Source organism: Magallana gigas, chromosome 8 (genome assembly GCF_963853765.1).
Source record: "Magallana gigas chromosome 8, xbMagGiga1.1, whole genome shotgun sequence".
Taxonomy (NCBI): Eukaryota; Metazoa; Mollusca; class Bivalvia; order Ostreida; family Ostreidae; genus Magallana; species Magallana gigas.
This window is the reverse complement of record NC_088860.1, coordinates 16,399,010-16,420,810: the sequence shown is the minus strand read 5'-3', so window position 1 is coordinate 16,420,810 and position 21,801 is coordinate 16,399,010. Positions and strand designations below refer to the sequence as shown.

Below are 21,801 nucleotides of genomic sequence, written 5' to 3'. Positions count from 1 at the left end.
GAAATCTACTAATAAATAATTATTGACCCATAATTTATCCATCAAATATACTGATATACCAACTAGAGAAATCAAGGATATCAACAGATACATGTTAAACTCCAGTTTGTTGTAAGACTTTACCCCATGATCATATGCATGTCCTCCTCATCATCAATACTGCTGAGGAGACTGTGGAAGATGTCCTCCTTGTCCTCCTTCTTACTGCTGGACCCAGACTTGGTCCTCATCTCATCACTACACAGATCACCTAAAACAGCACACTGGTACACTGTACATTGCATTCACACAGTTACTCACATATAAATGTGAGTGTGGGAGGGTAACAGTTGAAATTGACACCCCGAGAAAACCATTGTCAACTGGCATGAAGCAGAGGTTGACAATGGTTTTTGAGGGGTTTCAATTTCAACTGTTACCCTCCCAAACAGGCACTATTCAATTCATCACACTGAATGTCTTAATTTTAATGAAAATTTTACTGCTATTATATATAGGAAAGATGTGAATTTTATGGCTAAACATACGCACATAGTTTATGCGCATGTAACAATTTGTTTTGTTATACTTTCATGTTAAATACTGAAATCTGATTGGTTAAGACGCAGTTAATAATATTTACTATTACCCTCAGCGTTAGCAACGCACTTGGCAACGGGTAACATTAAAAAATGTTACATGCGCGAAAATTATGCGCGTACGGTTCGCTGTAGAATTCACGTTATTCCTATATAAAAGCAGTAAAATTTTCTTAAAAATTTTAAAAAAGACATTCAGTATAACAAAATAAATAGTGCCTGTTTGGGAGGATAACAGTTGAAATTGACACCCCTCGAAAACCATTGTCAACCTCCGCTTCGCGTCGGTTGACAATGGTTTTCTCGGGGTGTCAATTTCAACTGTTACCCTCCCAAACAGGCACTATTTATATAGTGTTAGCAGTTGCCAAGTGTGTTGCTAACACTGAGGGTAATAGAACGGACTCTTTAACATAAAAGTAAAATAATTTATATTTGTGAAAGATTTCTTCCTTTAAACCAGTTTTCTCATTACAGTAAAACATGCTAGTGCCAGGAACTTGTGATTTTGATTCATTTTAAACATAATTCCCTATATTTTATAAGTTTATAATACATCTGTAAGCTTAGGGGAATGAAACTGACTTCATTTAAAGCCTGATTTTTGCTATAGGCACGTTCACTGTGACTGTGTTAATGTTACTGTATAATACTACATTATACAAGAACAACTGTTATGTGTTGATGTCGTAATGAAAAGAAACCAACCAGATTATATTCATGTACATGCCTGTAAGGAAAAAAGGATTAGCATAATAAGATAAAACTGTGAATAAAATAAACTGAGTAATACTGTAAAATTGGTTATTCATGCGTGGGGGAATATTACATTAGTTATCCGGTAAGCTTAAAACCGCGTTAAATACCCCTGCGTGAATGGTTAAAAAAATATATCAAAACTTCAATCTGGTACATTATGCATACACCTTTTTTGTACCCACATAAAAAACTTGTACTTGATCACCAACGTAAATACCACTCTTACAGTGACTAATTATAAGCTAATAATTCCAATGATATCCTTACTGAGCACCAGCATGGCCTTCAGGACTGCTAACACAGGGCCCACTGTGATACTGTCATGGGCGGCAGCCAGAAGGTGCTTGTCACAAGACCTCTTGATGTTACATTGACCTTTAGTTCCCGGTCTGAGACCAGGTGAGGTCAAGGTCATGTCTGAAGTCTTGAACAGCCTCAGCAGGATGTGACAGGTGAGCCGTGCTCCGTTTTCTGCATCCTGGTCCCCACTGGCTGCAACAAACACCATACACACCGTTTTACATAATGCATATTCAGTCCTGCTGTTAAATACCGTGGACTCCTAATTAAATGCGAGGAATTTATCTGCATAAAATCTCAGGAAGCACACCTGGCAGATTTAAAAAACTTGTTATCATTTTTCTACCAGATGTGAAGTAATGAGTATAAAAATCTTTATAAAAAATTGGCTTTCATAGTTTGATGCAATCTGTGCTACTGCAGAATTAAGTACTATGCAATGCATACATGTAAAATAAGGAATCTACAGTAGGTTTTTTACAAATGCTCAATGTCTTCCTTACCAGTGGGTCTTGCAGATAGCAATGAGGGCAGGACAACATGAACAACCAGATCTTGTAGGGAGAAACAATGGCGGGCAATGAGAATGGCAGTAAACACGGCCAGGGAGTCGTGGATTGACATGTCACTCACCTAAAGATGATCAAACAATAAAATCGTCAGTCAAAGTTTACCAATATACATGTACCTTAAATTTATCTTGCCAAAGGCTGTTTGCAATGATAGCTTAAAACTTTAAAATTACAATAAATTTATTTCCAAAACGTAAATATCTACATAGTGTGAAATCATAAAATTTTGTGGGAGTAATTTTCATGGATTGTCATTTTTTTCAGTTTCATGCACTAGACATATTTTTCTGGATTAACAGTATGATCAATATATTATGAACCTGTTTTCATTAGGCGTTGAAGATGAAAATATATTGGTGAGGGGACCAATAAAATCTATGAAAATTCAGCCAACACAAATTCTTACGATTTCACAGTGTATAAACACTACAGTATATGGATATAGTAACTTGCATCAATCTGTGTGAGAATGTCAATGAATCCACAGCTATTGGCACAGGAGAAACAGAGGGCCTGTAGAACGCCTAACCACTCGGAGCTGAGGGCATTACACCTGGCAGTCAACTCAGCACACAGAATGGAGATCTCATTCAGTCTAAAAAAAACAAAATCTTGTTTCACTGCTCACACTATAAGACTAATCTCAAAATATTTTTTTTTCTTTGGGATACCTAAATCTTATTTAAATCAACTAAATTCATAATTATACACTTATGTATCCATATTTATTTTGTCAACTCATGACTGTTGCTTGAACTCACCTGTCTGTATCTTGTGTGTTACAGATGTGCAGCATAGCGTTACAAACAAAGCTGTAACGGTGGGCGGGGTTCTCTCGCAGGTCATTGATGACGCCATCATCAAGTGGAATCCTTCAAGAAAAATAAACAAGTTCACCAAGTAAGCATGAAAACACATCAGTATTTCTGTCTCTCTCCTCTCTCTCTCTCTGTTTTTCAATTACACATATATATTGAAAATTGAAATAAAACAAATTTAACCTATCACTGGCCTGCATGAACATGTTCACATACCGGGTATTTACAGAGGCAAAGAGCAAATCAAAGTACTGAAGAACTGACGGGAGTTGATTTTGTCGATGTTTATTTATTTTATAATCAATGATATGTTTTTTGCATGACAAGTACACGTATACGTAGTTTCTAATTTGAATTACGCATATTTTTATAATATGAATTTTTGAACTTTTTCGACTAGAATGTCGAGAAACCTCCATATGAATCATGTTAAATAATATTTAAAGATAAAATTAATTCAATCAAAGTATGTATCAGTGGTAGAAATATTTCTCGAAAATTGTATGGATCCAAGCAACATTGAACTATAGTCTCGTTCAACCAAACGCTCGGCTGACACCGTAAATCTCCGACAAGGGTTTACGGAGACAGCCGAGCGTCGAGTTGAACGAGACTATATTGAACTCTGGCGTAGAAATACATACGACTACAAAACATATTTAAATTGTTCGTACCATTTAAAATCTGACTATTTTTAAGGTATTTGTAAATAAGTTTCCTTGAAAAACAATGATTTAGCATATATCACATCGAATTCATCAATTATTTTCAAGAACTAAGTCTTGTCAGGAGCAATGATTTGTGCTGAGGTCCAAACACTGTTTCACTTTCGGTTTGTCCGAGTGACTGCATAGGAGAGTTGATTAAAAATCAACTCCCAAAAACTAAGCTCACACAAAGAAAATACAATCATGAATGTAAATAGACATCAAATTTTTCTAGGAACGACATACTTGATGTTCGTCTGCTGCATGAAGTCCACCATAAAACACGGATCCCAGAGTTTGTTGGAGGCTGAGGGAGTGATGGTGGCATACAGAGTCATCTTCATCTTTCTGTATGGGTTACTGAACATGTCACAAAACTTGTCCTGTGGTACAGAGAGTAAATCAATGTCAAAGTTTGTTTTTTTTTCAGAGAACAAAGATCACATAAATTGCAGAAGATTCCTAATTTAACACAGGAATTAATATCAGCCTAAAATCATAAGGAGTATACTTCGTAGATTTTAGAATGTCAGTTTTATTTTTCAAAGAGTTTTTTATATGAAAAACGAAATTTTGTATTCTAGATATTAAATAATAAACTGCAAAATCATGGAAATCAGTATTGCATAAAACAGGGAATCTGCAGTATCCTATGACTTGTATGCTGCTAAAAGCTTAGAGGCTTACTGATCACAGCAACTACTGTTCTCTTGTCTAAACATGGACTACTGTGGAATCATTAGATTTCATGGTGGCTCAATTTTCCTGGAATTCGTGACTACCTCTCATCCACTAATATACACCCCCACGAACTAATAAACTAGGGCTACTGTAAATTCCTTATATTACGCGAGTACTTATTTCCGCGATCCCACTGTTTTGTATCAAATTGCGAGAATATCAAATTGCGAACGCTGATCATTCATTCACATTTCTTATAGTTCTAAACCCTCAAAATATAATGGCGAGATTTTAAAATCCGCGAGGGGTGCTTCTCGCGATTTTACGCGGATATAAATTCCTCGCGTTTAATTAGGAATTTACAGTATTTAGTCTTTATCTTTTTGTATGTATACGGAAATACACAAAATTACGTCCCCTCGAACCTGTAAAATTTAAGCAATCCACGAAAATTGGCCCCCAGGAATTTTAATGATTTCACAGTATGTTAACAAACTAGTCCATACATGTAAACAGTCTATTTCAGTTTATACAGGTATTTTACATTTATATGGCCCTATGAATGAACAATTTATCTGTACATGCTCTATGTACCGATAACTTTACTCTGTATATGGTCTATGTACATGTACAAACACTGCAGTCGGTATATGGTTTATGAATGAACATGCTTGTGTATACATGTGCTGTATAAGGATCTATGTATAAAGTTTACTGGAAGTAATATATCTATACATGACTGACCTTGAGGTAATTACAGGAGGTGTAGGCGTCATACAGGTAAGCCAAAATACACCTCTCTGAGGATGAACAGTCTGAAGGGTTACAGATCTTTCTGACTACGCTGATCAACCTGTTTCATTAAAAATAAATCTATCATTTCATGTCATATAATTAAGCTTATTATTTAAACTTTTACTACATGTACTTGCTTTCATTGTCATAGGAACTGAAGAAGCATTATTTATAACGGGAATAAAACTTTGTTAACTTGGAATAAAAATTACATTCTTTGAGATCTGAAAATTTTTTTGTTTCAAAAATAGCCACAACAAACATATAAACATAAAATCTCATCAAGAATTGAATTCATTTACCAGTAGCTGTCAGAAAGCCACTGTCAAGATATACGGAAATTTTATTTCCAGTGAACAATTTTTCATGAAACATCATGTTTCCTACATTTATCATCAAGACATGAAAAGTAAAAAAGATGTGCAGTAATGTTATTGGCAGAGAAAGAAAAGGAGAAAATCAGTCAGTTGGGAGTCAACACTGATCTCTAAAATGACCATTTTGAGTTTCAAATCTGCTAAAACAAGATATCTGTGAGGCTGTGAGCCAATGCTCACTAGTGATACCCCCACTCTGATGTGAGTACCCGGTATGCAAAATAAGCAAAGTCGACACTTAACAAAAAGTTGGCATCCGATTGGTACAAAAATATATCCCACAATATGGCCTGCCTAAACAAATAGCGTCTTAAAATTTTAAGCATCTGCGATAAATAGTTGACGAAAATTTGTTCGAAAATTTAGGCTAAAAAATGAACAAAGTCGTCATTTAACAGGAAATTGACGTCCGATAGTTACAAAAATATATCCCACGACATGGCATGCCTATACAAATAGTGTCTTAAAATTTCAAGCATGTGTGATAAATAGTTGCTGAGAAAAATGTGACGAAATTTTTTTGTTACGGACGGAGACAGACAGAAGGAAAGACACACAAGGGAAAAACAGTATACCCCCTTCTCCTTTGGAGCGGGGGTATAATAAGTGTTTTCTGCTAAAAAAAAATTCCCATCTTTAGATCATGAGGGTGATGATTGGATTTAGCAGCCTACCCTTCAAAAGCTACAACAGTGAGCTCTGGGGAGACCAGGAGGTAGGCGTGGTACTTCCTGAAGACGCCCACTATACACAGACACAGGGAGGTGGTGTAGTTGCCCACCAGGCTGGACTTCTGGTCAGTCAGGGCCTCCTCTACATTACTCAGCTCCTTCAACAGCTGTAAAACATCATCATCATCATCATCATCATCATCACATATATTGATGCCCAGTACATTAAAAACAATCAATCAAATTAATTATTTACAGGACCTGGTAAGTATTTACAGTACAAGGTAAACACACATCGAATTATCAAAGTGATATGGCAAAACCATTTTGAATCATCATATATCTGATATACTGTATAAAGGGTTATTTTCGCCCTGTGAAATTTTCACCCTTCAACATTCGCCCAAACACAGTTGTGTTAAAAGATCGATGATATGAGACATTGGAATTCGCTCGGTCTTAAATTGCCCGCTAACAACAAGGGCGAAAGGGGCAAAAATTAAATGGGGGCAAATATTTTCCAGTATATAGTATATGTCTATAACAAGTTTCAAGACTCAGAACTGACTTCCAAGTATAAATTCATTATTTAACTATAAGCCTGTTTGGTCTAATCATGTTTTACTGCAGTATAGCATATCAAAAATCTAAATGTACTACATGAAGCTTGCATTAATCTTCCACATTAACATGGTTACAATACTGTGGTTTCATCAATATTTGATGAATACCAATTTTCATGGATTTCGTTATTACGTTGATCCACGAAATTGAGTGTTCATTGAAGTGCAATTTCTATTAACATTTTGTATTGATAGGGTCATTGGCCACAAATTTACGTATCCTTGAAACTGTGATTTTCATTTTATCCACGAAAATTGATACCCTTGAATATTAATGAAACCACAGTACATGTAGCGTCCCTACTTAAACTTCATACATCCATTAAAAGTTAACACCAATATGAGCCTAACTGCCCCCATCCCCCTTGGTTAGATATATTGTGTCATATAGAATATTAATTCATTAAATGAATGATCCTCTCAAAATGTCAACAGAGATAAAAGAAACATTTACTGTACCTGTACAGAAAAATCCAACAGTCCGTAGATATTCAAAGAATATTCCATCAGGTCAAATAGATATGAGACATTTTCTACCAAAGGGAGGTAAAAGGAATTGCATGTGGTGAAATTCTTTATCTCATCCAAGACTAGATTCCTGCACTGGGCGGTCACAAAGTGCTGGTCATGAAAAGACAACTTCTGAAACTTGTTAAAAATGCCCTCAAACACACTCTCAAAGTTCATGCTGACGTTTGACAGAGAATCACTTGCATCTTTTTCCTTGCGTTTTTTAACCCGACCGAGTTCTCCACTGATGATGTCCACACAGTTCTTCTTGCTGAACATCTTCAAAACTTCTTTGCTGATTTTCTTAACCACGTGCTTGGCATCGTCTCTCGCTTTACCCACACCATATAGGACGACGGTACGCTGGTTACATTCGTGAACAGAGTCTTCGTAAGGAATCGGGAAATGCTGGGCATACAGCATATGTCGTGAGGGCCCCTTGGGCTGCTGCTCCATATTCAGCATATTAGACATGGGATGATGGGTCTCTTTCTCTGACATTACAGATTTCACAGAGGCTGCAGCAAAGAAATATAAGATACTGATGTTAAATGAGAAAAGATTCATGCAATACTTAATAATCAGTTATAAAATGGCCAATAGTTGAATATGCTTTGAGTTGCAAGGCCTGTTCAGCAGAGCCAACACTTGCAAGTAATCGTCTGAATTAAATATCCCTATAACACAAATCTTTGGTCAATGCCCCACTCTGCTAAAGAGGCCCCCCTATGTATTACACCAACCTGGTTCTTCTGGGCTGGTTCTCTGTTCATCTTTTCCAGTCCCAAACAAACTACCGATATCACTCATGTCACGCATATCCATGATGTCCACCTTAAAGTCATCATGGGTCTGAAAGTAGGAAACACACAAAATAATGTTTTGTTTCTTGGGTGCATCAGATCAAATGTTGCCACTCCATTCTGTTGCAATATCAAAAGCTGAATAACTCAACTTTTCAATTTTCAGTTAAGAAATGAAAATAGTTTAATATTCATCTTTCAAACCTTGCAATAAAACCTGCCTATCATGTTGCATTTTGAAACTTCTTACCTAAATACTAAAGATTCATTTATACATGTTCAGAGATTTAAAAATGACCATATTCAATACATGTATGTCCATACTACTGACTCATCTCTTCGCCATTTCTTAACACCAATCTTGAGATATTCTTACCTCATGTTTGACACTCTCGCTCTGGCTCTTGATGCTGGACAAGTCAATACAGTCTGTGGTGGCACTCATCACTAGCGGTGACGACATAAGGTCGCCGCGAGAAATCAGAAAGCACATGTAGGCATCATGGGAAAAAACGTCGTGTCGTATAAGTTCACTGAACAGCTGAATGAGATTGGCAAAAGCCTGTCGGTCAATGTCATTTGGGTTATCATCTGGAAGAATAAATTGAGGGGTAAAGATTAGCTAATTAGTTTACTTCACACTTATTCTGAATAGCAATAAATCAATTTGTAAAAACAATAATTTACTTGCATGAAAATTTATTCAAACAAATCAGTTACTTCAGGATCTCCAAAAAATTATTTTTTATACATGTACTTTTTCAGCACTAAAAATCGCAGGTTTGTTTTGTTTTTAGAGTGGTGAAAATCCAGAATATATCATCTATATTTTTTAATCCAAAATTGTTTTCAATATGTACTTTAATGTAATATGTAATAGAAAGATATGAAATCTTTTTATAAACTCAATAATAATTTGTTTATAGAAATTAACAACTACATAATATGGCCAAATTGCAAAGATCTGCTATCTCTAAAGAAAAGTATGTGACACAGATTCATCAAGTATAGAAATTATTATTTATATAACTCATTTATAATCAATGTTATTCATTAATTACACAAGCTCATTAAGCATTGATCAGAACTAATTAATTGTTAAGTAAGCTAAAATGTAATTCGATTCAAAATACATTACGAAACAATGAGTCAAAGTCAACTGTACAGAAAAACTCATTAAGGAGAAACACAGCTATAGAAAAACCCTGAAAATTTATTATTTACTATAATTTCTTGTAAAATCTTGTGGTTAAAACTAACACTGATATATCAGAATGATGTTGGTTCCCTTTGAGGATAAGAATCACTAAATCTTATAAAGATGTTTTATGATTAGTGTGATTTTTTAAATTTAAATTCCCAAATTTTTAAGGCTCCTCTGCTGTGCTTACCGGTATTTGGGTCTAAAAACTTATCAAATGGTATGTATGATATTCACGTTTGAAATATTTTTACTTATATGAAGCTAGTAAACAATTTTTTAAAACAAAGTCTTGAGACTTCACAACACAAGCTCATATTTGCACAATTCATTACTGGTACATCAACTAAAGCACATTGTCAATATCATAAACATCAACAGACAGGTAGAATTATAACACCGTTAAAATCAAACTTTCTTAAGTGTATGATTAATATACAAATATCAATGGTAAAAGGCTGTCTAGAATCTTCTTGAAAGCCATTTTAGAGTTTAAAAGATTTTATAACCCATCCAATTTTTTATCATTGCTTTTCATTTCTTAACTACCGAAAAATTGATTTCACTCTGCAATCTGGCCAAAATTTTTTAAAACAAAACTTTCCACATACAGATAAAATTCATTATATAAATATATATTTAATGCTGTGAAAAATTGTTAGTGCAGATACTATCCAAAGCTCTGTTATAAAAACTACTAAAGCAAAATAATAAAATAATAAACAATACATGTTCATACATGTATGTTAATTTATATTCATATTTAAGCAAAGACAGAGGAAAAGGGAAAGAACTGCCATATGAAGTTTCCTGAATATCGATAAATGCAATCAAAAAAATTATTTCTTGAATATACATGTATGCAAATGCTCCAATTCACTATTATTCCACATTTCCTTTACAAATTGCTTTCGAATGTAGAATTTCGTGGGTTTTTTCTCTTTAACTCTTGTTACACCTTCTTTAAAAATGAATGATTGTTTAATTTCTGAACTATAGGTGAACATAGTTGGGGAAATTTACATTTACTTGGAACAAACATTATTCACTTTTCAAAATTTCGAAGACACATTGTCGGGGGAAGAACAAAACCTCACCCAAAGAAGGAGCTTGTTCATCCAGATAAGACATCAATATAGCTTGAAAGTAGGGCGTTCCTGATGGAACAAGCGAATCAGAGCCTACTGACTCCTTATCATCAATAGCTGGAGTCTCGCTGAATTTCTGAAGCAAAAATAGGAGGAAATAAAAGAATAAATAAAGCCAAACCAAGCTTTTGTTCTACCGAGCCGTGAGGGTGTCTCACCTATTACCGGAGCCTTATCATCAAGATAACTCATCAGGACCCCCTGAAAGAGAGGCGTCTCATACGACACCAAAACATCGTCCCCTAATCCCCCATCGCACTCCATAGACGAATCAAAGTCCTGCAAAAGTAAAGTCCCAGCAAAACATATCTCTGCTGTATGTGGCTGTAAATGTAACAGCAATGCATGGCCCTGAAACATTATCTTAACAAACAGTTTATTCATGTTGTACAAAACACATTTACTGAGTAGGAAAACTTAATGACAAAATAAACGTACATGTACACAAATACAGTGTTAACTTACTTAACTACATTAAATTTTAAATCATTTTTAAATTCTACGATTACCTGATTTCCTGCATAAAACTGATGCACAATTTTGATAATCAACATTCAACTACTAAACAATGATTATTCTTAGATATTTTTGATATCGGGGTCTAGAAACTCTTTTCAATGTACATTTGCACACATACCTCATTCTTGAGCTCAAACTGCCTCTTCTCCAACAGTTTGGCGACCACAACAGCTCTGTATATCCCACTTCTCCTTGTACTGACCGACCAGTCAATCAGCAGGTGTATGATTGGTTCATCACTGATGAAGGGCTAGAAAAGTGTCCAATCAAATTCAATTGTTTTAAACTTGACATTAATTTTACAAATCAATGTGCAGATTACAGACAAATTTGACTTCACAGTAGGTACATATTTTCCACTTTATTTGAAAAAAGAAAAAAAATAGCTTATTTTGCAAAATAGACCAAAGTGAAAAAATTTCATACAACATCTAAAGTCTTTTAAACTTTTTATTTCAGAATGACTGTGATTCGGTTATCATTAATATACATGTAGTTATTTTATGTATGGGAAACAATCTTTTTTTCACAAATAAAATAGTTGGGTATCAAAAATAAAATGTACCGGTATTTGAAAGAGGACAAAGGGCATAGAGACATTGAAGTGAATTGTGAATACATTACTGTTGAGACAAAGGCAGCTCACCAAACAGAACTGGGAAATATTATCTTTTTCAAGAATAGGCTCAGAGAGAATAAAGTGATACACTAAGGTGAATTTAATTTGAAATAATATGATTAGGTGGTAAATGCTAAAACTTGTCAGTTTATACAGTCATGTATTAAAATTACAAGACAATTCACAATAGGTTACACCAGTCTTTTAATAATTACACACTGGACATTGATTGACAGGAGAGGGGTGACAAGATCTAAGAAAAATTGATCCGATGGATGACAATGGCGAGCAACCCAGCCCCCATCAAAGGGAACTGTTCACAAATTAACATGTCAATCACAGCAAATCTGGTTCAAACTGGTTTGCCACAGCAAAACAAAACACCCCTTTACATCATACAAACGAACACCAGAGACCATTTTTTCTTTTACATATTACATGTATTTTAAGGAAATGCTTGGCAGTGACTTAATTCTCGATACTTGAAAATGGACATGTAAACAAAACCATATGAAAAGTTTTATCAGATTTATTAAAAAGAGTTTATTTGTATATTTGTTTACACAGATGTGGCATGCAGTTCAATACAATGCATCCATCATTGTGAACATCTCATGTCTCATGCTGCCCTCAAATATACATCATTGTGTCCCCTTGTACAAACCCTTCTCTGTGTGTGTGTATATGTGTGATATTTATACATTGTATATAATAAGAGATGATACAGAAATAAGAGGCCCACTCTTAACACATGCCATATGCATTTTCATAACACATTGCAAATATTCAAATCAATTTCCCACGTTATCTCCGAGAGACAACAAAAATACCTACTTTTGGTAATAATTCATCCTCCTAAAATCAAGAGTTAATAAAATCAAATGATAAATAAAAGCCACAATCTTTAAAACTAATTCTATATTTAGTTTTTAATGACTGTAATAATCACTGTAGAGACAGTTAAAGATTTTTTGAAAATACATTCGTACATGTAGTGTAATGAACATTTACAATCAATATATACCACTGTTGAATGTTTTTATAGTACACATAGTTACATGTGTATAGATACACGTACAGTGTACATGTATGAAATTTCAGCAAGATAGCTGGATTCTGTAACAACATGATCAAGGAGGAGAGAATTTCTGATTTAATTACCTTGGCGATTCTTTTTTTTTTTTTTTTTAGAAATTAAAGCCCAATCAAGTAGTAATATCTTTACTTATTTGATAACCCTTTCATAAAAAAAAATATGCAGGGTTTTTACTAATAATAAACAAAGGGAAAAAAACAAACAAACAAAAATGGTTACATCTAATTTCCTACTGAAAAGTTATCTTCTTATTCTACAAACTCAGCATCTACATGTACATATAAGTGTATAACATTCTTCAAACAAACTCTATTAAAAGGTCCGTATCATTTAATAAGCAGCTCTCAGATACTGTTTTTAATCATATCTATTCTAAGACAGCCACTATAAATGTGCTAAAAAAAAAAGATATTAAGCCAGTAGAGCCGGGCTCTGTTGGAGGTGGGTGGGGCAGGGTGTGAGAGGGTGGGGCAAGGTGTGAGAGGGTGGGGCTGGTCTTACCTCAGTGCTATCCTTTGTCTGTGTGGCAGTGAAGATTTTGTGGTACAGTGTGTCCAGAGAATTAGAGATGTCCTCCTTGTCAAAGTTATGCCTGTCCAGAGTGTCTAGGACTTCTAACACCCGGGTAATAGTGTTCCCTGGTATCAAAACGATTCAAATGGTCAATGAACAAACAAATTCTCAGGTCTTGTAAATGTCAATATACACTTTCAACTCTGTTGAATATTATGAATGTTTATATTTATTTACTATCTACAAGTATTTTTAAAACTAACAATTAAAGAGGAAAAAATGAGATCTGATGATATTAGCAATCTTTCTAAAGAAATAAGAGATTTGATATGTTCTCTCTGTATTTACTAACTCAGTACCTTTGGTCGATTGCTGACATTTGTCTGAGGACCACCTGAGTTCCACTGCTCTCCCTCTTTGTCTTACTTGGTTCTCAGCCATACGAATCTGTGCTCGAATCTATTAACAAAAGAGTATCAATTAAATTTATCAATCAAACAGTATTTGGCCTGATTCAAATGTGACCATCCCTAAGAAACTAAACATTAATTAATTTTCTTGCCCTATGTAATATTAATACGAATTCCTAACTGTTCCTGTTACTTTGACGGAGGTAAATACATAAGAACATTTACCTGCATGTTCTGGGGTCCCTGAGGCATGGGCAGACTAGAGGGGGCACAGGGCAGCAGGTCCAGGGGTGACCCACACAGGAAGGAGGAGCTCTTCTCGTCCCCCAGGCTGTTCCAGACCAGAGAGCTGGGACAGAGAAGTGTGATGATCTGGAGGGTGGCACACAGGCTGAGTACTATTCCACGGTGCTGGGGACAGTTGTTGTACTGGGCAAACACAGTAGACAGAGGATTCTGGGTAATTATCTGACTACTGGTCATTCTGGATTAAACAAGATGATATTCAATAGTCTCAGAGGTTACAGATCACATGTAAATACAGGATAATCATATACATTTTCTTGCTGGTTACTTTTTAAATGCTATATTTTATTATGCCATCAATCTACATTATCTTCCTTATCAAGGTTTACCCAGTAGAGCCATTGGTCAACATTGGTGACTCAGTGCGTGGAGGCATGCAGTCTGCTTCATTACATAGCTGGGCTATTTTTTTGGATGAGAAGTGTGCCAGTCTCCTGGACAAGATCACAGATCTTGTTATTTCCTCCATGTACTAAATAAAAAAGCATAAAATGTTTGCGTCATCAAATACATGTAGTTGTAACCTACCCATCATGAATCATTTGACCTTTAATGAATTTTAATACATGAACTAGTATATAACTTAATCAGCTTCCATCTTTAAGGAATAAATCTGCATCAGAATTCACATCAACATATTCATTTCAAAACTTTTTATTTTCCTTTGTACATTTTTTAAAGATTTATGCATACTAACCAGCAATATTTGTGCCATCAAAAGTTTAAAGACTGTATCTTCATTTTGCTTCATTTTTTCTATAAGGTCAATCAGCCAACTTAGGAATTCATGTCTGTCTAAAAGTCCCTCCTATGAACAAAGAAAACATCCTTATACAAACTTTCAATGTACATGTACATGTAAACATTTGTTTTCATGCAGTGAAAATATGTGCAACAAGATATTTTCCCATTCATGTACAGATCGTGCAAACCATGTGAACCTGTATAGATATTATCTATTCAGTCTTATTTTCAGAAATTGATTGAAAAAGAAAAAATTGTAATGACCTTTGTCTAACAGAGTAACAACCTCGTAAAATTTTAAACTTTCATCTGTTTTCAGTGTGACAAATCGAAAACAGGGGAGCAGATGGAAGTTCTAATTTTAATTAGATTGACAAAGTAATAACTGCTATTTACAAGTGTACTGTGTAAAAGTGTACACATGAACTTACATCATACATATGTCTTGCCAGTTTACAGGTGTAGTGCCACTGTTTTAAGGCCTGGTTGGGGTCAGGCTGGGACACAGTAAGAAACCCCGCCGTGGACCCAGGCCCTGAGTGGGGCTCCTGGATTTTCTGGACCTGGTCCCTCATATACTTTGTGATGGCCTGACACCACTCTACAATACACAGAAAATAAAATCATAAAACCGCAGAACATTAACTGGCAAGATTGGAAATATCAGTCAATTTCACCTGTTGCAGTCAAAACATTTCAAATGGGTGGGGACAAATTGACGCGAACGTCCGAGAAAACATTGGATTAAAATTGTAATTATAGGAAGTGTATTTTCAATCCACCTCAGCATTTCTTACTTGATATATAAGTTAAAGCCATCGAAAACATTTTATCTAGTATCAGCAAAGCGATTGAAAAAAATTCTATTTCATCAATAAGTATATTATCAGCAAATATGAGAAGATCCCGATTCAGGAAAGATTATCCTGTTTTATTGTAATGTACTGTAATGTAATGTAATCGTGTTTTACTGATTGTCAGGTCAGTGAATGTTTATGTACCAGTAAATGCATGCTGTAGAGTCTGGAATTTTATAAAATTATATTTGTGATTTAAAAACCAAAGAATAATATTAAACAAAATAAAAAGTCTGGTGTATTTCTCTGTGAAATTAAATTACCCATGGACTGGTCCACCAAATGTCTGCGTTGTTTCATTTTCTCTTGAACAGCCACATTGTAAGCTGCAAACATCTTGATGAACCAGGCAGCCTTTGTCATGGGTACTGCAAACTCACACAGAGTGGAAAACACCTCCTCTTTCTTGTTGAAAGTAGGCACCTATGTGTACATGTATTCATAACATATAAACATTTGTGTACGTTATGACAATAGATATACATTATGTTTAAATAAATATCAATAAAATATGTTTGTTTAAATTATAATTGTAATGACAATAGAATGCTCAAAATGTTACCAGCAGCAATGTATATGAAATACAAAACTAATGACAAAAAAATAAAATTAAATGACCTTTCTTCCAAGAGATGACAGAGGTTTGTTTCCAGCAAGATCTTTAAACCAAGCTCGCATGGCACCTTGATTTTTGGCTGCCTGTTTTATGATGAAAAAAGACATTTATTAAAATACAAGTTATGTTACTAAATCATAATATCGTTAATTTTAGATTTGAGGACACAAATTTGCTAATGAAAACTGAGCTTACCGGCCAAAAAATATCTTTTGTTGGCATTTGCTTCTTCTTTGTTGTGTCTTGCAGGGTATTAATTTCAGTCTTCTTATTGAGAACAGATATGAAGTCTTTCCCAAACTGAAAAAAAAACTCCCTTTACTTGGCACTGCATAGATTTATTCACTTCAAAATATGAATAGAACATCATTTGATAGATATCTGCTTTCAGACATCTACTTTCTTACTGCATTATTTGACAATTTACATACCTTTTCCTGACTGATGTTTTCTCTTCTTGCTGACCCATACTGAAAAGGAAATTTTTAAGCATGATATGAAACTAAACTTTATTTTATCAAAGGGAAACAATATTCAATTAGTACTGAGTAGGAAGATGGAATTTTCAATAATCAATTTAATATTTTAACAGTACACACACAAACAATACAGACCTCATCCCATCCAATAGGTGGGCTGTTATTAAATCCATGTTTCACACTTGTAGCAGTCAACTCATCCTATACACAAAGAATGTTACAAGCATGAAAATAATATCTTGTTTGACAAGTCAGATGGATCAAAATAATGTGTGCATTTCAAATTTAGTTGTCTATATAAACCAGATAATATGCGCTCATAAATGTCAGACCGTTTAACAAAGTAAGTTAGCAAACTGTAAGAAACAAGCATCTTTGATTATGTTTATTAAACAAAACTACATTCTGGGGTACGTGTAGCCGAGAGAAATGTACTAATGTGTTTCGTCACATTGATATATTAATACTAAAAATAATGCATAACATTTACAGAGTCCTCCATAGGTCGATCAAGACATTACATTTATAATGCAAATATTTAACATTAATGCTTTAAAGAAACAATGAGCGTCTCCATCTCCGACCAATGGCGACTACAGTTGAATGTTCGTTAAAAAAAAACACCAACAACAATGGTGGTCATTAGATATCAAGACCCAGGATTATTTTCCAAGTTACCTCTTTTTGTTTTGTATCCTGAGGATAAACATCAGGAGGCCCTAGTCTGGGCTTCTTCAAAGGTCTGTTTTCTTGTGATGGAAATGCAGACATTTTTCAATCCATTTTCACGGTCTTCTAGACGCTTGAATTCAAACGTTTGGATGATCTGCGGTAAAGGCATAGTGTAAAAAGCAGGCAGTTTATGCCAATGGCGTACCATACAATCACCGCCTTAACATATTCATGATCTTATATTGGTATATTCACAAACAACCCACATAAAACGGCGATATTATATTATCTGGTTACAGTTAAATGTTGAATCAAACTTCATCATTTTTTTTTATCTAAAAGGGGGGGGGGGGGGGGGGTCTGGGAAAGGTGGTCCAGATTACCCCTGGAAAACTCAATATAATTAAATTTGTTAAAAGTTACCGAGAATGGGGCTCAGACCCCCCCCCCCCCCTTTTTTGAAAAAAAAAATCCCTATTATTACGGTTTAAATTAGTATTCCGTTAATTCGGGGTTAACAATTGTATGTACTGTATCTCAGGCTTGTCTTATAAATAAATACAAAAGTATTTGTTTAGAAAACTATGATCATGATGATATGGTACTGTACATAGGCGTCGGAACCGGGAGAGGCTGGGGGAGGGGGGTAGCCCCCCCTTTTTTTTAACAAAGTTAGACTTAACCATTAGGTTAAGTCCCCCACCCCCCCCCCCCCCCCCCCCGATTAGGATTTTCATGATTTTGGGAATTAGGATGGGTTTTTGGAGGCTTTTTTTTTGCATTATTTGCATGTCAAGATTTCTGAGGATCAGTCTAGAACTCCCACCCACTTTCAATTTGCTTCCGACGCCACTGCTGTAGAAGGGATTGCAAACTATATCATACACTAAAATTGCTTACATGTTCTTATTACACTTTAAAACATATAACCCACAAGGTCTCGATATATTGTAAAGTATTACATGAATACATACTTTTGTATTCTGTTTTCAAATGATGAAGAGTGTAGTGTCCTTTTAATCCCGTATTATATAAAGTTGATAGTAAAATATACATTTTGTACATCAGGAAGTTTATAGCTAAATTTAAGATAAGCCACAGAATTTCATTAAAATTTCTTGAATTACTTTATTTTCTGTTTTCTTTATTTTCATTGCTTTTCTAGCTATATTTAACATCACGATGTACATGCATGTACGTTACCTCACATCTCCAAAAATGTAAGTAAATCATATATATATATTATACAGCCATGAAAAAAATGTTGTTTTTTTTCTTAAATATGAAAATGAAAAACTTGCCTAAACGGTTTATAATTATTACAGTTTATAGCATACTCATTTAGCGAAAACAACACTCGAATATGGCACTAGTACATGTACTTTAAAGTGCTACAGTATTTATGCACTTTCACGCAGAATTCCTTAATTCTTTTTCGTGATTCAAGAAAAAAATATAAAAAAAAAATAAGAAAAAAACAACGACAACAACAAAAACCCGAAAACAAAACTATAAAACCAAAACAAAAACTCAAAAATAAAACCAAAACAAACAGGTAAAAAACAAACATGCATGCATCAAACAAAGGTATATACATTTACTGGTATATCGAACCCCTCCAAGCACGAAGATATAGCTTCAATGTATATATAATTGAAAGGAAATAAAAATATTCTATATACTAGAGTATATATAAATCTTTAATTTAAACTTATGCGTCCGAAGTGCACATAGTGTCTATAGCTACAAGCAAAATGTACTATAAAGAGTAAACTGGTGGGATTTATTTGACTTGTTATAATTAAGATGTGCTGAGAATGTGTTGCATCGTAATCATAACACTTGTGAAGAGCACATTACATTAAGAGGGGATTACAACTGACCAAGGATATTGCCACTGATGATAAACAGTCATAAAGACCTGCGACAATCACAAGACCAAACCCTGAAGATCATCACACTGTAACACTACGGTAATCCCCCACAGATACTTTTTACTTCCTAAATGCACACGCAAAATTGAAAAAATAACACGCAAATGCCACAATGAATAAATAATATCAAGAATTTTATATATAATTCATGCATTATGCAGCGCATGGCTGAAAGAAAGCGAAATTAGGTTGGGTCAAACATTTGAACACATATAAACTTTGTTCCCACCAACAAACAATTAGAGTAGTGGTACATTTTCATAATAATCCTATTTATTTCTGATCCGGGGAACGGAAATATCCTATATATACGCAAACCAATCAAACAGGAGCGGTGTTTTAGTAGTAAAGGTTGGACCTACGTACAGCATTGATAAACGGTGGCTAGTTTAATCGCTGACAGGTGTTTTAATAAGTCGTTGAATTTGGTAAATGTTATTTAGTTGATGGATATGTTTACTTGACCACAACACAATGAACGCGTCCAATAGCTCTGTAACGGAGACGATTTTGCGGAGTGGGTACGATTTGCCGGTGTATGGCCTTGCTAATGGTCAGCTACTGTACATCCATATCCCGGCACTAACATGCATTTCGCTGAGCTTTATCTGTGTAGTTATTGTCCTCACACTGTCATTTCGTCACAAGAGCTACAAGACTTTCTTCCGGTGGACCAGGAGTGAACGCTTCGTGGTGTATCTTGCTCTTTGTGATGGTGGATTTAATCTTGCTCACTTCACGGATCATTTGCACATTGTTATTGTCCGTAACCATGTATATCCCAAAGAATTGTGCGAGTTTTACGGCTTTAACCTGGCGGTGTTTATTAGTGCCCAAAATTTGATGGTCAATATAGTGGCCATCAATGCCTTCGTACTGATTTACTTCAGTAAGCAAATTCCATTTGGCAAAAATGACTATAGGCTTCTTTTGTGGACTTTTGGGGCACCTTTCCTGTTTTCCGCCCTGGCTGGTATCCTAGGACAACTTGGACCAAATGGAACATTGTATGTACATGTACCATATTCTCTCTTTCTCTCTCTCTCTCTCTCTCTCTCAAAATATATTTTAATTTTGATTTCAAGCTTCTATCCGTTTAGAGAGAATAACTTCTACTTTTTAACGTATTGACAACTTTCATTGCAAAGTCTCAGTAAGGATAGAACAAAGTCATAGTCCAGTTGTTTGTGTTGCAGTTGCTACTTTGACGGTGTGAAGGGAACGGTCGCCAACCTTTTCTTCACCACAGTGCCCCTCGCTCTCATCCTCGTGATGAACATCGTACTGTATATCCTCACCTGGATACGGATCCATAAAGAGACCAAACGCCTCCATCTTGGCGACAGTTCCCAACTCATGTCCGCCAACTTCACGGCTGCCAGGAACATGTCTCTTTTTGTCGTGGCGTTCTTCATTCAGTGGTGGGCGATGGCCATATTTGGTGTGTGGGCTTACGTCACGCCGGACAGCGTTCCACAGCTTTTGTTTCATCTGGTGACCACTTTCTCAAACATCGGAGGAATTCTGAACTTGATTGTGTACCTCATCATACGGCAAAGACTGATTCTCAGGAAGCGAAGTCTGAAGCAGCAGAAGAAGTCACAAGGCACCGAAATGTCAGCAATTGCGTCATCCAACACATTTTCTCTGTGATGTGAATATACAGAGCACTGAGTTTTTGTCTTATTCTGTTGAAGTTTTAAAAATTACCACAGAGAACAATATTCAAATGAAACAAAGTCTCAAAATGACACTGAAATGCGCGCAGGTATACGTGATTTTTATTTCACTTGCATGTAGCAATATGGGGCTAGTCCCTCCACGTTTTGGAATTAAATGTGCTATTTATAAAACAAAAATTATTATAAGAAATATAAATGTACAGTACATGTATGTATGTAGATAGAATGTTCTATCGTTAAAATAACAGATGTCCTATGGACCCGGCTGAGCGTAGCCTGGTCACGGTAAGATTATTCTTTTCAGTGTATGTAATATCGCGTCCATCCATATTTAGGAAATATCGTACCAGAGTTTAGGAAAGGAACCATCTCTTGATATGATGTTATAAAAACCCATTTCATTCGTTGACAATACATCAAAATTAATTGCTATCTGTAACCTTTCTTCCTCCGGACAATCAAGTAGAATCACCCGGTGACGAGTGCCTGTTCATTAGAATTTTAGTTTGCTGGTTTTGAATTTAATTAATACAAACACAAATCAAATCATTGTTGTGATCGATCTATTATTACATGTAGCTGTCTCAAAATACATGTTCATATATAATATTATGTACCACGCAAAGACAGTTTCAAATGTTATCCTCCCAAAGGCACTATTTATATGATTGCAAACCTTGTACCTTGAATCTACATGCATTTACGTTTTTTTAATGAAATGCCCATTGTGTATTTTAAACTATATCTGGTAGATAATTTTTGAAATAAATGTGAGCATTCTTCATTCGTGATTATGCGATAGTGATTCATA

At 35.0% G+C, this 21,801-nt stretch overlaps 2 protein-coding genes across 7 annotated transcripts in view; one reads left to right on the top strand and one right to left on the bottom strand.

The window, feature by feature from the left end:
• Positions 1-17,529, bottom strand: part of LOC105348857 (mediator of RNA polymerase II transcription subunit 12-like protein) — a 45,545-nt gene extending 28,016 nt beyond the window's left edge. The window contains exons 1-26 of one of the 6 annotated variants that reach the window (XM_034473041.2): positions 17,381-17,529; positions 16,838-16,903; positions 16,655-16,693; positions 16,419-16,523; positions 16,226-16,306; positions 15,871-16,030; positions 15,182-15,351; positions 14,704-14,814; positions 14,336-14,478; positions 13,926-14,184; positions 13,650-13,749; positions 13,279-13,415; positions 12,516-12,536; positions 11,181-11,312; positions 10,702-10,894; positions 8,571-8,785; positions 8,135-8,243; positions 7,341-7,909; positions 6,262-6,425; positions 5,160-5,268; positions 3,981-4,117; positions 2,971-3,081; positions 2,663-2,804; positions 2,141-2,270; positions 1,605-1,829; positions 124-250 (exon numbers count right to left, since the gene is read on the bottom strand). In XM_034473041.2, the coding sequence (XP_034328932.1) occupies positions 124-250; positions 1,605-1,829; positions 2,141-2,270; positions 2,663-2,804; positions 2,971-3,081; positions 3,981-4,117; positions 5,160-5,268; positions 6,262-6,425; positions 7,341-7,909; positions 8,135-8,243; positions 8,571-8,785; positions 10,702-10,894; positions 11,181-11,312; positions 12,516-12,536; positions 13,279-13,415; positions 13,650-13,749; positions 13,926-14,184; positions 14,336-14,478; positions 14,704-14,814; positions 15,182-15,351; positions 15,871-16,030; positions 16,226-16,306; positions 16,419-16,523; positions 16,655-16,693; positions 16,838-16,903; positions 17,381-17,473 (3,848 nt within the window). In that variant the 5' untranslated portion in view covers positions 17,474-17,529. Of the gene's footprint in view, positions 1-123; positions 251-1,604; positions 1,830-2,140; positions 2,271-2,662; positions 2,805-2,970; positions 3,082-3,980; positions 4,118-5,159; positions 5,269-6,261; positions 6,426-7,340; positions 7,910-8,134; positions 8,244-8,570; positions 8,786-10,492; positions 10,620-10,701; positions 10,895-11,180; positions 11,313-12,515; positions 12,537-13,278; positions 13,416-13,649; positions 13,750-13,925; positions 14,185-14,335; positions 14,479-14,703; positions 14,815-15,181; positions 15,352-15,870; positions 16,031-16,225; positions 16,307-16,418; positions 16,524-16,654; positions 16,694-16,837; positions 16,904-17,380 lie in introns of all 6 variants that reach the window. The other 5 variants (XM_034473043.2, XM_034473045.2, XM_034473044.2 and 2 more) reach the window with 5 other exon arrangements.
• A 2,109-nt stretch (positions 17,530-19,638) lies between these two features.
• On the top strand, positions 19,639-21,199 carry LOC105348856 (uncharacterized). The gene is made up of 2 exons (XM_011458440.4): positions 19,639-20,315; positions 20,505-21,199. The coding sequence occupies exons 1-2, from the start codon at positions 19,783-19,785 to the stop codon at positions 20,959-20,961; spliced, it is 990 nt and encodes a 329-aa protein (XP_011456742.2). The 5' UTR covers positions 19,639-19,782; the 3' UTR covers positions 20,962-21,199.
• The last annotated feature ends 602 nt before the right edge of the window (positions 21,200-21,801 follow it).

What these genes read in the sequence shown, in the direction of transcription:
- LOC105348856 (XM_011458440.4), top strand. Translation starts at nt 19,783, where the DNA reads ATGAACGCGTCCAATAGCTCTGTAACGGAGACGATTTTGCGGAGTGGG. An exon ending in CTTGGACCAAATGGAACATT is followed by an intron (nt 20,316 to 20,504) that starts GTATGTACATGT and finishes TTTGTGTTGCAG; the next exon opens with TTGCTACTTTGACGGTGTGA.